Here is a 15,000-nt window from a genome sequence, read left to right on the forward strand (position 1 = left end):
TGATGTGATGTCAAGTGCCTGTGTGACAAAAGTGTGAAAAGAAAGTGTGTTGTGAGTTTACTATGGAGGATGGAAACGGTGTGTGTCTGTGTTGTGCGTGTGTGCGTTTGCGATGTTGAAACTGGACTTGTAGATTTCAGCAGGTTGGCTACTTGAAAAGATCTTGGTTCAAAAAAGATTGAACAATGAGCACCCCTGATATAGTCGAAACTGGCAACAGTTTTTTTTGTTTTTGTAATCTGATCACAAAGTGACCCTACAGTTTATTAGCGGGTTCTAGGGCATCAAAATTGCATTTCCTTGAAACTGCGTTCACTGATAGCGTGTATGTGTAATTATGTGTATTTCTATATCTTATGCTTACCCAATCTAAAAGCTCACGGCACGTGCCTGATACATACGCACACACACACACACACACACACACACACCTGCTGAGGCTATACATCCCGAATGTTCTCTCCCATCCCAGGAGAAGCGTTAAAAATGCAGGGCTTTATAACAGAAGGGATCGATGCGGTAGTATAAATGATCTAGTGAACACCTAGCTCCAGTCTTGTTCACTAATAACAGTGAATTATGACCCGCGTAGGTATTCTCATGACATTCCACTAAGTACAAAATGAATGCTGCTGCCCCTCCATCTCCCTCAGCCCCTTTAGGGACACATGCTAGTAGCAGCAGGCCATTTATAAAGGCCTTTCCTTTTCATTTTCCCCTACACATGTCCCATGCATTATAGATAATGGACACACTCGCCTCCAAATAGATTGGGAACATGACAGAGACCATGTACCATGTGCCTACTATATTCCCATCTCGCTACCCATCCATTTAAAACAAACACAGAACATCAAAGAGGATTCAAAGACACACATGCAAACAAAGACAAATGCTCACACTCTAAGTGAATGTTCACAGACATGTAAGAAACAAATACGACCATGAATTCAGTAGAACTAAATGATGTAGAATGCAAACTTTAATTTGCATATATAATACTAGAGTATATAGAAACAAAACATTCTTAACACTAGAACAGCCATGGGTGGGGTCATTAACACTAGAACAGCCATGGGTGGGGTCATTAACACTCGAACAGCCATGGGTTGGGTCATTAACACTAGAACAGCCATGGGTGGGGTCATTAACACTAGAACAGCCACGGGTGGGGTCATTAACACTAGAACAGCCATGGGTGGGGTCATTAACACTAGAACAGCCTGTTGGAGGCACCAATGGAGTTTGTTTCTCAATGAGGGGATGAATCCCCTGTAGTCAACAACAGCAGCTGGTATGGTGTGTGTGGTGTTCTAGCCATGCTAACAATAGCACTACCATTGTTACACCACACACAAGACACAGCTGTGAAATATTGTGCAGGCAAGTGTGTGTGTGTGTGTGTGAATAAGTGTGACTGTGTGTGTGTGTGTGTGTGTGTGCTTGTGTGTGTATGTGTGTGAAAAATGTGACTGTGTGTGTGTGTGTGTTTGTATGTGCGCTCGCATGTCTCACCATGTGCGTCGCGGTAGTAGGCGTGGGTGACGCTGCGGAAACGCTCCTGTCCTGCCGTGTCCCAGATCTGAGGAAGAGGAGGGGAAGAGGAAGAGGGAGGGAGAGGGTGCATGAATATGGAGCTGGTGCACGTAGGTAGTACAAGGTGCATGCAGAATGTCCAATCTCTCCCCAGGATTCCTTTCACTGTCAATGTCTCAATGGAAGCTTCTTCGAAGCTCATTTATTCAAACACAGACACCAGTGATAATATAAATGGACCCCAGTTGGTTCTGCTTACAGCCGAGACGAAACAGACCACTTGTTGAGACACTATGTAGGTAGGGACACTATCAATACACACTAACGTGTGTTCGTTCAAGTGCTTACGACCACACTAACTCAATTTCCAGTAATAAGCCTCTCCTGAACTTCCGGTTATGGCGTGGTACTACTAGGAGGTCACGGCTTTTGAGCTCTACTGCTAGCATGTAATTAATTGTAAGAGTACTGGGAATCAAAATGTCACGAAAAAGTGGCAAAAAATATAAAAAGGAACCACGACTTGACGACAAACATTCGGAGAGTGAAGGAACGAGCACTGTCATGGCTGACATGGAGGATGACCCCGATGAGGGAGATGGCGAGGTATTGGACCCAGACAGGAGTAGCAATCAAGATATCATGAAAGCCATACTGTCCTTGAAAAGCGGTCTTTATAAGAACATTTATGTTGTGCAAGCAACCATTGCGGATGTAAGGAAACAGGTAGAAGAATGCACAGGGCGCGTAGCACATGCGGAACAATGGATTTCCGATGCAGAAGACAGCGTCAACGGGCTAATATCCAAAGTCAGCGCATTGGAAAGCACCGTCAAAAGCCTTACCAACAAAGTGGACGACTTGGAATGCAGAAGCCGTCGAAACAACGTGAGAGTGGTGGGTTTACCGGAGAAGGCAGAGGGCCAGGATGCAGTCGCATTTTTGGAAAAATGGTTACCGGAGGCTCTGGGGTTGGACCCACGAGCTGCCTTGGTAATTGAACGGGCTCATAGAATCGGCGCTCCACCAAACAACGACTCGAACACGACACGTCCAAGGACATTTATAATGAGGTTCTTGAACTTTAAGGACAAGGAACGAGCATTGAAGGCAGCCAGAACCAAAGGAAAGGTCCTTTACAACAAGGAGCAAGTGCGTTTTTATCAGGACCTCTCCGCTGGTGTGCACAGCATGCAGCGCAGCTACGATGACGTGCGGAAGAGGCTTCGAGACAAGGGCATCAACAAACACAGAGTCATCTTTCCAGCGCGGCTCCTGGTGACACACAATGAGAGGTCCCACACCTTCCAAACGCCTGCAGAAGTGGAAAGGTTTGTCCAGTCTCTTTGAAAGACCGAGGCGGACCTGGTGATGGAGTGCTCCGTCGAGAATGCATAACGGCAATAGCCCTATTAACGTTATAGCCTATAGACCTAGGCTACTCTATTTTTATAGCCTACTATTTCCACAAATGAAGACGTGATTATTCTTTTTGTTTATCCTTTTCATTTCTATTCATTTCGTGGAGTTTCATTTCCTCATTATTATGGCCAACTTTACTGTTGTGGACAGTGCTTAAAAAGTATTGAAATGAAGGAGAAACATTTACGTTTTTGCATCCAAGCACTGGACAGCTGAAATAACATTTAGTTTATATGGGTGCACCCAGGCACTGGACAGAGCCGAAATGACATTTATTTACTTGGGACTTTCAACTCATCACGGATTTGATGTGGACAATGGTTGCAGGCTATATTTGATTTTTATTTGATTTCTATTTCTACTAATGCTTTCTTCATCCCTCGAACGACGTGGGTCCCAGGTATGTGAGTAGGCCTATTTGTTGTGTGCAGACGTTTAACACAGTGGCGGTTGCCTATGTAGGCTACAGGTTGCAAATGTTGCATAGTTCATGATTACATACTTACGTTTAAGTGGTTAGTACTTTGTAAAAAAGCTAGTCAGAGCTGAAGAGAATAACTTAAAGCTAGAGAGAGACTCGCTTTGGCTATAAGAGGTAGTTATAGAGTGGGAGGGGAGGGGGGGATGTCCAGAGGACATGTCATGGGCTTTAAGTTCACATGGGATTCGGGGTGTTTTTTGTTTTGTTTTGTTTTGTTTTCATATGTGGGTGTGGTTTGTCAGTGCATTCTATCAAAGCGATTCTTAAAGATACATTGTACTACTGTAATCAATGTCTGATAGTTGTAAGGTAAAATGTACCTCATGGAACTGTAGGGGTCTGATGTGATGAGCAGGATAAAACTCTTGAAATCAAAGGTAGTTTTTTTTACAAGAAACTCATCTGCTGAGTGAGGATGTTTCTAAAATAAGAAACAGATGGCAGGGTCAGGTGCTGTCTGCTTCCCATACCACTCATGCTAGAGGGGTTATGATACTGATCCATAAATCTGTCCCACTACAGATTCAAAATATAGTTAAGGACCCTGCAGGTATGATAGATATATCATGGTCCAGGGCACTTTATTGTCCGAAAGTATACATTTGATAAATGTGTACGGTCCCAATGACGATGACCCTAAATTCTATGATAATTTATTTCTGACTATTTCAAATCTCCCTGGGCGATACATAATAGGTGGCGACTTTAATTGCACGTTGGATTCATTAAGAGACAGATCAACTGGTTTAGATGATACTCATATCAGGTTTGAATTTATTGGATATTTGGAGACATGGTAGACCAAATGCAATAGAATATTCCTGCTCTTCCAGCACTTATAAAACTCATTCACGTATAGACTACTTTTTGGTTTCAGCCCTACTTCTTTCCAAAATTGATGAATGTCATTATAGCAGCATAGTTTTATCTGACCATGCAGCCGTATCCTTGACTTAGAATCATGAAACACAGGACGTGATGTTATACTGTCCATTGTGCCAATGGATGGTACGCACATGAGGTTTGCCTTGATGTTGAGAGTGGCATGGGAGCTGTATCTCAGACATGGGAAGGATGTTAAATTTCGGGACACATCGTCAGTAGAGTACCTTTGAATCATGGGGTGTTTCGGCCTTTTCAACACTAGACACCCTCATCTAAGGCGGCCAGCTACAGGGTGATCAAGCCTGAGCTTGTGTCCCATGCCCAATCATGAGAATTGCCTGGTTGTTTAAATGGCGCAGCCCACGGGACTATGCAAGGCAGGGGTGTCCTCTTCCCTGAGTCAGGCCTAGAGCTGACCGCATACCTTGTTCACCCTCCTCCTGGAGGGTTCTGACCTGGGTTCTCAAGTGGGAGTGGGGGTAGGGGGGGATTAGTGAGCGGGTCATGTTGCTGTTCTTTGAGCCCAGCAAGGGTCCTTCCGCTTGATCCATATCCACTGGCTGCTTCTTTCGGCCGCTTCAGAGAGTGATCTAATTGTCTGTCGCAGAGCCTGTCCATGGATGCCAAGGTCTTTCAGCAGCCTAATGGTGGAAGAAGCCACGAAACCTCTGCATCCCACTTCACCCGGATAGACTTTTGCCTTCCATCCTCGTTGTTGAGCGTCTGCTGCCAGTTCTGTGTAGCGCAGTTTCTTGCGCTCATAGGCCTCTTCAGCTGAATTCTCCCACGGGACTGTGAGCTCTATGATGTAAACAGACTTCAGTGAAGGGGACCAGAGTACCAAGTCTGGTCTAAGGGTGGTGGCTGCAATCTCGGGTGGAAAGATTAGTTGCTGGCCAATATCGACTAGCATCTTCCAATCCCGGGCCATGGCTAGCTGTCCAGCTTCTGGTTTGGTTGGAGGATGGTTGGACTTTTTCTGTCCCTCTCGGATGAATGTTGGTGCCGTGATGGGATTGGTTGCTTTCAAGGGCAAGGAGTTGGTGGTATTCCTCTTGCTCTCAAGAGCTGCTGCCAGGCTCTTGAGGACCTGGTTGTGCCTCCAGGTGTAGCGGCCTTGTGTGAGGCTGGTCTTACAACCGGACAAGATGTGTTTGAGAGTCGCTGGAGTTGGGCAGAGGGCACAGGTTGGGTCCTCACCATACCACTGGTGAAGGTTTTTTGGAGATGGGAGCACATCATAGGTAGCTCTGATGATGAAGCTGATGTTGCTTGCCTCCATTCCCCAGAGCTCCCTCCAGCTGAGCTTTCTCCTTTCCAGACCTTCCCACCTCATCCATTGTCCCTGCTTTGCAAGAGAGACGGCCTTTGCGCTTCTTTCAGCCTCCTCCTGACGGCGCACCTCCTCGACCACCATTTTCCTCCTCTCTGATGTTGAGGCCTTACGCCAAGTTGGTTTACTTGCTGCAAGGCCAAAGCCTCCTCTTCCCAACTGGACATGCCCCACGATGTCATTGTGCCTCAGGGCTGACGTAGCATGCTGCACCGCGTCAGATGTTGTCCATTTCCGTCCTGTTATAAGGGGTGGTACAGCATTGCTGATGGTCTGGTCTCTGGAATCCTTCAACGTCACCTGGAGTCTTACTTTAGAGCACTTGTACTCTTCGGTGAGGCTCGTGATGGGTAGTTCAAGGACCCCTTTTCCATAGAGGCCGATGTTGGTCAGACAGCGTGGGACACCAAGCCATTTCTTCACATATGAAGTTATGGTTCGCTCCATCTTCTCCACAGTTGTTATTGGGACCTCGTAGATAGTGAGTGGCCACATTACCCGAGGGAGAAGTCCAAATTGCAGGCACCAGAGCTTGAGCTTCCCTGGCAGTAGGGTCTTGTTGATGTTTTCCAGACTGTTGGTGATGTCCTGCCTTAGCTGCTGCACTTGGTCTTTGTCCCTGAGGCTTGCGTTGTACCATCTACTCAGGCTTTTTACAGGTTGCTCTAATACTGTTGGTATTGGGTCGTCCCCAATACAGAACTTCACGTTTTTAAACTCTCCCTTGACTATAGAGATGCTTTGTGACTTGCTCGGCTTGATTTTCATCCGGGCCCACTTGATGTTCTCCTGCAGTTTTCCAAGTAGCCGCCTGGTGCATGCTGCAGTAGTGGTCAGAGTGGTCATGTCATCCATGTATGCTCGGATAGGTGGAAGGCGGATCCCGTTCTTAGTTCGCTCACCCCCGACCACCCATCTTGAGGCCCTGATGATGACCTCCATGGCCATTGTGAAGGCCAGCGGTGAGATTGTACAGCCTGCCATGATGCCTACTTCTATGCGCTGCCATGATGTTGTGAAGTCGGCTGTTGTGAAGCACAGTTGCAGGTCTTCGAAGTAGGCTTTTACTAGAGTAGTGATGGATGATGGAACGTGGAAAAAGTCGAAGGATTCCCAGAGGAGGTTATGGGGAACTGAGCCAAAGGCATTGGCCAGGTCAAGGAAGATGACATGGAGGTCTCTTTTGTCCTTCTTTGCTGCTTGGATCTGGTGCCAGATCATACTGGTATGCTCCAAGCAACCAGAGAACCCAGGAATGCCGGCCTTCTGTACGGATGTATCGACGTACTTGTTCTTCACCAGGTAGGTGGACAGCCTCTGTGCTATTACACTGAAAAAGATTTTCCCTTCAACGTTGAGAAGGCAGATTGGCCGGAATTGACTGATGTCTGTCGCATCCTTCTCCTTGGGAATTAGCACACCTCCCGCCCTTCGCCACGCCTTAGGTATTATTCCCTTCTGCCACACTATCCTCATGAGCCTCCAAATAATAATATTATAGCATAGAACATCTGGTGCGTTCTTGTAGAGCTTATACGGTACTCCATTCGGCCCAGGGGCTGATGCTGATCTTGCGCGCCGTACTGTATTCTCTACTTCCTTCCATTTTGGAGGGCCAGTCTCCAGGTTGACATCAGGAGGTTGAATAGGTGGGATGTCATGTGGGATGACTAGCTGTTCGTGCCTTTTCGTGTCCTGGTGGACCTTTTCCAGATGTTCTTCAAGTTCCTGCTTTGGAGTTTTCAGGATTCCGCTTTTTTCCTTAACGAAGAGATCTTTGACGAACTTGAAGGGGTTTTTATAGAACCGTGTTCTTGTGTGTTCCTTCCTCTTGCGAAGTTTCCTCAAGTTCTCCGCTCTTCACAAGGTTGCCAACCGGCATTTGATGTCCCCCTGGAGTAGCATGAGACCTTCTCTCTCTGCATCAGAGGCCTTCTTCCACTGCTTTCTCAGCTGCCTTCTCTCTCTGACCAGTCTTTCGATCTCTTGCTGCCTCCTGGATTTGGCTGGCGCTGGTGTTGCTTTGTCACTTCTCCTAATGTTCACTCCAAAGCGCTCTTCTCCGTAGTGGTAGATGATATCGCCGATCCGGTCAAGCTTTCTCTCTGCTGTGCCCACTTGTTGCTCCAGGATTTTTATCAGGTCGTTGTTGACTGTTTCCCACTCTCTCTTTTCAACAGCTTTGGGCCACTTCACACTCGGTCTGTGCCCTTTGATCTTTTCCTCCTTGGGAGGTCTCTGTGGTTGGGTAGGTTCCTCCACCGGCATTTCTGTGCTTGTATTATCCTCCTCAGTGACAGGGGTGCTGATGCTCTGCGAACTTTGGTTTTTGTCCCGTCGCTGTGCTTCAATCGACTTATTTGACTGGTTGCTTCGTAAGAAGTACTGGTCAATGCGAGGCCCTTGTCTCTGCTTTCTCAAGCACCCTTTCTTTCCTTGGTGGATCTTCAACCCCCTATAAAGATAATAAATTAGTGAGTGATCCCCCAAGATGGCGCTTTCAGTCGGGATGGCTTATGGACCCCACATTCATAGATTTTTTAGATGAACAAATTGATTTGTATTTTGAATGTAACACTTCCCAAACATCTGCTAGCACGAGATGGGAGGCATTCAAGGCCTTCATTAGGGGTCAAATCATTTCTTTTACTAGTTCAAAGAAAAAGAAGGCACAACTTGAAATGAAGACATTAGACGAGGAAATAAAAAATTTGAAATGGATATCTACCATAACAAACATATCGCTATAGACAAACATACAAAATTACTCCTACTTAGATCACAATATAATGAATTGTCAGCTAATAAAGCAGCTGCCGATTTACTGAGACTCAAGCAGTCCTACTATGACCAGGGGGAAAAGCCCGGAAGACTCCTAGCATGGCGTATTAAACAACAACAAACAGAAAGGTCTATCAACAGTATTGAAGCTCCAAACGGTAAAACTATAGTGGACCCTACAGAGATTAATGAGGCCTTCAGAGCAGGGTTTCCGTTAGAAAAATCTGGTGCCGGTCAACGTGTCCGGGAAGATTTCAATGTGTCGGACAAACGGGAGAAATTCCGGTCATCATATTAGAATATAATATAGGTGTTTGTCGCAGTGATTAGCTGTTGTGTAGCCTATATATGCCATTTAATGTCTATTTCTCATCCGATACGATTAGATCGCGAACTATATAATATAGGCTTTCATGATTCGCATGCGCTACTATGGCATAATATGTCCAGGGCTGCACGTGCGCCACACTGGGCAGCCTAGTCACCTTTGCTACTTTGAATAACGACTGTAGGCTACTTTAAGATGTTTATTTCAATTGCATTAATGGGATTTGAGTATGTAATTGGTAATTGTAAGTATGCCTAGTTTAGCTTTTGATGGCTATTTGAACGGACTGCATCGATCGATCAATGAACGGACATTACGTTAACTGAAGTGTGTTAAATAGTTTCACGACAGTAATGTAAGTTTTTTATATTCTCTTTCCAGTTTTACCCTTTTTATCAATAAAACAACGTCAATTCTATAACCACGTCTCGCTGATTGGGAAGGCATTAAGTCTAGCTGCCTGTCAAATCACACTTACTCGGACTCGGGAGTATGAGAATGGGGAGGATGTATCGGGGGGATACACACCGGTGGACTATTTCACCTTAGTGGCACAAATTCAACTCTAACACTATAGATAGACTAAATTGAACTTAAATGATGGACACCGACTGAATAACTGAGTGGGGGGAAGACAGGTCTCAAATGTGGAACAATTATAACATTTAATACATAAAGATAAAACATACACAAATATATAACATTGATATCCCTAAACTCAAATGTAGTGTGGTATTGTCAACCTAATCTAATCAATCCTAATTAATGGTACCAGTAGCCCAGGTTGTCGATAGTAGCGCACTACTCCCGTAGTACTTCTCCCGACTCAGGGCTGGAACGGGCACGGCAGGCTCAATCAATGAACGGGGTTGAGATGGCCGCTAGCGTCCTTTACTAGCCGCATCTCACGGCCCTCGGTGGTCATTCACTGTGCTCTAGCACATCCAAAACACGCAGAACAATAACCTTGACTCCGGTCACTGCAGTGGTTTTATTTAGACTAGATCAAACTAAATTACGGTAACTGACTAAACTACGGTACTCGCGCCGTTGAGAGACAGGGTTGCCAGATGGGGCGGGTTACCGCCGAATGGGCTACTGGGTTTAGCGGTTATTTTCACCGGACAATATGACCGAAGAGGTTTAAATATGCCGGACTTCAACAGATTTTATCGGACAAAGACCGGTAATTACCGGTTAACGGAAACCCTGCTTCAGAGTCTTCTATGGGAAATTGTATAGCTCTGAGTGCTCTTCTAACCTGGATATGCAGACGCAATTCCTAAACAACCTTAATATTCCCAGAATCTCTGAAGAGGAAAGTAGAGCATTAGACAGACCTTTTACAAAGTTGGAAATTGTTGAAGCGATTGGCTGTATGCAAGCTGGAAAAACAGCGGGTCCAGATGGTATCCCTATAGATATTTATAAAAAATGTAAATCCAAATTACTTTCACCTCTTATGGAGATGTTTCAGGAATCCTTCAAGAATGGTCTTCTCCCCACATCCATGAGGGGCGCCCTAATCACATTACTTCCAAAACCAGGAAAACCAAATACTAAATGTGAAAACATGAGGCCAATTAGTCTTTTAAATTCAGAAACTAAAATTCTCTGTAAAGTTCTTGCAAAACGATTGGAGGGCTTGCTTCCTCGTGTGGTGGGGGAAGATCAAAACGGATTTATTCAAGGTAGACAAGGATTTCATAATGTCAGACGAGTGCTCAATATTTTGCACAGCCAGAGGGGGGCGACAGATACGGCATTACTCTCACTTGATGGAGAGAAGGCCTTCGATCGTGTTGAGTGGCCGTATCTGTTTGAGGTGCTTACCCAATTTGGCTTTGGAGATACATTTTGCAAATGGGTTAGATTGCTTTGTACTGGGCTTACTGCAGAAGTCTTGACTAATAGTATGATTTCTAAACCTTTCAACATCTCTAGAAGTTGCCCGCAAGGGAGTCCTTTATCACCATTGTTTTTTGTCCTTGCAATAGAACCATTTGCTATAGCGGTGAGGATGCACAGTGACATCTGTGGAATTCGTATAGGTCATTTGGAACATAAAATAGCACTCTTCGCTGATGATGTAATTTTGCTTCTAAAGAATCTACAGAGCTCTGTCCCCGCACTTCTAGGTCTTATTGAAACTTTTGGGAAAATATCCGGGTATAAAGTGAATCATTCAAAATCATCTATAATGTTACTTAATGAATCGGAGAGGAAAAGTAACCATGTTTATGCCTCTACTTTCAACCGTACAGATAACTTCACATATTTGGGAATAAAGATTGTCCCTGAGGTGAATAGGATTGCGCAGATAAATTATGACCCAATTTTGGAGGCTAGTATAGCATCAGTAGAACGTTGGACATCTTTACCTATTTCAATGATTGGCAGGATAAATATTCTAAAAATGAACATACTGACTAAATTTCTTTATTTGTTCCAGAATATCCCCCTGCCCCCTCCCTCATCTTTGTTTACTAGAATCAAGAAATTGTTTACCAACTTTATTTGGCAAAATAAACGGTCCAGATTGCGTCTATCTTTACTTTATCTACCGACAGAGGTGGCCTTTCTTCTTATCCACCTAATTTTTCTGGTTTTCTGCTCGAAATGACATGCCCACAGTGAATATAGAATATCTCCACAATCACAAGGGCCTTCATAATGATCTTGTTATCAAATGAAAGCTAACACCTGTGGGGTGGCTGTAGAAGTGTCCGAATCAAAATCTATGTTACTGTCAGAGTAAATAGAGCTAGAACATTATAAAACATCTCAAATTCAGTCTCCGCCTAAAAAAACAACAGCTTTTACAGTGAATATCACCTTGGAAACCTGATGACCAAGCCCAAATCATCTAGGAATCAGTACTCCAGGGTCTTATTAGTACTTGTGCCAAAGTCGATGCTAGTAATGTGAGCAAATGCAACTTTGTACCTGTTTTAGTACAGGTATGTTTAGGCGGACACCTATGTTTAGGCCATTTGGAGATATTTTGGCACCATCTTTGACCTTTGACCTTTCTCATGTATCAGATATTTATTTGGGGGGGGATTTTTTTGGGTTGGCCGACCAATGGTATGGAAATTCGGCGTTGAAACCGGACATGACACATTCTCCAGTTGGAGAAAACTGGAAGTGACTTCGGCCGTGTTTACCGTCTCGGAAACAAAATGGTGGCATCGTATAGCATGCAAAGTTGTGAAAAAAATGTGATATCGATGAAGAGAATTGATCGAGGTAAGCTCTTTATATCACTTCGGATCCACCTGTGGGTCCGTTGGATCAGAAAAGATGCCCAAACATCCAATGGTATTACTGGGCAGCTCAATTGCGGTCCATTATGTTTTATTTTTCATCTAGAAGCCCTCCTGCTTGGATGGATTTGGAATCCTGTTCTCTTACACAAAGCTTACCACTGCACTTATATCTGTATTCAGCGGAGCGTGAATACCTGAAGAAAAATACAGACAACCCTAGGGGTAGTGGTGGTCTAGTGGATAGTGAGTTGGACTTGTGATCGGAAGGTTGTGAGTTCAAATCCCGCCTGAAACCACACCACTACTAGTGTGCCCTTGAGTAAGGCACTTAGCCCTCAGTTACTCCAGGGGGAATGTCCCTGTAATTCGTAATTGTAAGTCGCTTTGGATTAAAAGCGTCTGCTAAATGGCAAAATTATTAAAATTATTATATTGAACATGATTGATGTTTGGTTTGATACTTGCAAATATTTTAATATAAACTCTTCCATGTCACGTTTCAGTCCTATTTTGGGTAATGCCAATTTTAAACCGGGGACAAGTGGGATTTCGAATATGGGCAGGAAAAGAGTTAAGGAAAGTACAAGACATGTACAGTGAGGAGGAAGTATTTATGTCCTTTGCAGAAATATCAACCAAATATGACATTCCAAAAAATCATTTTTTCAAATATCTTCAAATTAGGAGCTTTATATCCTCATCACAAAATCATTCGTTAGATATACCTGTCCTTTCCACATTGGAGTTAGCAGTCACAAGACATTGTTATGAGAAAGGTTTAATTTCAACTATGTATAACTTGTTTGTGTCTGGATCTGATGAATCGTCAGAATCAAAACTGAGGTTATGGAAGGAAGACATAGAGGAGGAAATATCTGTAGAAGACTGGAGTGAGGCATGTAAGGAGGCACAGAGGCAGACAATCAGCAGTAGCTTGAAACTAATACAATATAAATGGTTGATGCGTACATACATAACCCCTGTTAAGTTGCATAATTTTAATGACAACATTCCTGATACTTGTATTAAGTGCAATGAGGCAAGAGGGACACTGTACCACTGTGTATGGGAATGTGTGAAAGTGAATACCTTTTGGCAGGATGTTATTAATATGGTTGATCAAATTTTATCAAAGAAATTACCATTGGATCCCAAGCTTTTTATTCTTGGTATATATCCTACCAATCCTTTACGAAGCAAAGAGATTAGATTCATAGACATATGTATATTACAAGCAAAACGTACAATTGCTCTTAATTGGAAAAATGTTGATGGACCAAGAATTGGAATGTGGGTTAAAGAAATGGCGCATTATGTCGATGGAAAAGATAACGTATATTGTTAGACGTAAACAGAGTGTTTTTGATGATATATGGAGGCCCTTTAAGTATTTCTTAAGGCATAATGTTAATGTTGGTAATTTGCTTCAACAAGAACAAGCTCTGGGGGAGTAGAGTAGCTTTATGATCGTGTACATTGACCAGGAATGCACCCTTTTATATTAATTTATTTTATTTTATTATTATTACTACTTATTATTAATATTCTTTAGGTTATATCATTTATTTATTGTTTAGGTTTTTTCCTTTTTTGTGTGTGTCTTTTCAATTGTTAGGGATGGGGTTATGGGCGGGAGAACAGGGTGAAAAATGTTTGCTGTGTTTTGCACTGTTGTACAATTTGATGTGATTTTGCAAACTGAAAAACAATAAACATATTGTAAAAAAAAAAAAAAGCCTCTCCTGGACCTCTCCCACCCTCGTCCTCTGTTCGTCTGCCTAAAGGTGTCTATTTTCAAAACATGCTGGGGAGGGGGGTGGGGGGTTAGCGGGTGGTGAAGCAATTACAAAGTACTGGGTCATACTCATGAATATAAATCATCTGTGGCTACTGCCCTGTTGTCGTCCAACCCCTGTGGAACTCAGCTGGTTTTATATGCCTAAATGAGGGATGCAATCATCAGCAGCACACCTGGCAGAGGGAGAGAATGTGATGCCGTCGCAACAGGGGCCGCTCGGTAAAGGACAGCAGGAGCAGCAGATTGAAGTCCTTCATTGATGATGGAATCCCTCATTTACTTTGACCATGAAAGCTCTGTGAGGCAGTTTTCCTTTTTGCAGCTCTCTCTTCCCCTCTCTTCCTCTCTGTCTTTTTTTCCTCTCCCCCAATCTCCCATCAATCTCTCTCCCTCCAACAGGCCAGGTAGTCTTTTGATGCTGTTTCAGCATCCTGCCTACCCCTGGGGACCCCCCTCCCCTATGACAGTAATGAGGAATGGCATTTACATGAGAAAAAAAAAGAACTCTCCCAGCACCATAAACGACTCTGGGCCAATCAGCCAAACATGAACAAATGGAACGGGAGCCCCTCACTCCCCACCTCCCAATCAGCTGCTAATTAAGTGAATAACCAATGATTCACCTAATTACCAGCTCCATTTGAGAACAAAATAAATAAATAGAAAAAACACAAACACAACGAAAACACAATGCAGAGCGTCTCTCAGTATGGAGGAGCGAGAGAGATCCTTCACGACTGACTGTCGTCTGGAGAATATTGCAGCTAATAGGCTTGGGCAGATACAGTACAAGGAGATTGGAGATTGAGCTAGCACTAAAAACCTAATGAGCTTTTAGATGAGCCAGTTTGTCTCTAAACGAGGACATTGATTGCGTTTGTATAGTATAAGGTGAGCGAGCGGAGCTCCACTTAATCTGGAGTGATTGGCCACATACTCAGGGGTGCACATAACTGGTGTGCCAGTGCGCATGCGTCGCCAAAATGCATGCTGCGCGGCAGATCAGCCGCATGAAGGCGCTCTTGCGCACCAACAGCTGGAACCGCTTGGAGAGGAATTTACTTCCTCAAAATCCAACTGCTGACTGCTGACTGCTGCATCACTGCAAGCCCCACTAAGTAACTATTTGCCGTCCCCTCAGCCGAAGGCCCGACGAGTAATCCATCA

At 44.1% G+C, this 15,000-nt stretch overlaps 1 protein-coding gene across 1 annotated transcript in view; it reads right to left on the bottom strand.

Moving 5' to 3' along the window:
* Positions 1-15,000, bottom strand: part of LOC308149587 (ras-related protein Rab-26-like) — a gene marked incomplete at both ends in the record, with an annotated part of 74,562 nt that overhangs the window by 33,293 nt on the left and 26,269 nt on the right. Inside the window, one exon of the mRNA XM_080522451.1 lies at positions 1,516-1,582. Coding sequence (XP_080378577.1) covers positions 1,516-1,582 — 67 coding nt within the window. The remainder of the gene's footprint in view (positions 1-1,515; positions 1,583-15,000) is intronic.

Source organism: Nansenia antarctica, assembly GCF_963989245.1.
Source record: "Nansenia antarctica genome assembly, chromosome: 2".
In the NCBI taxonomy this organism is placed as follows: Eukaryota; Metazoa; Chordata; class Actinopteri; order Argentiniformes; family Microstomatidae; genus Nansenia; species Nansenia antarctica.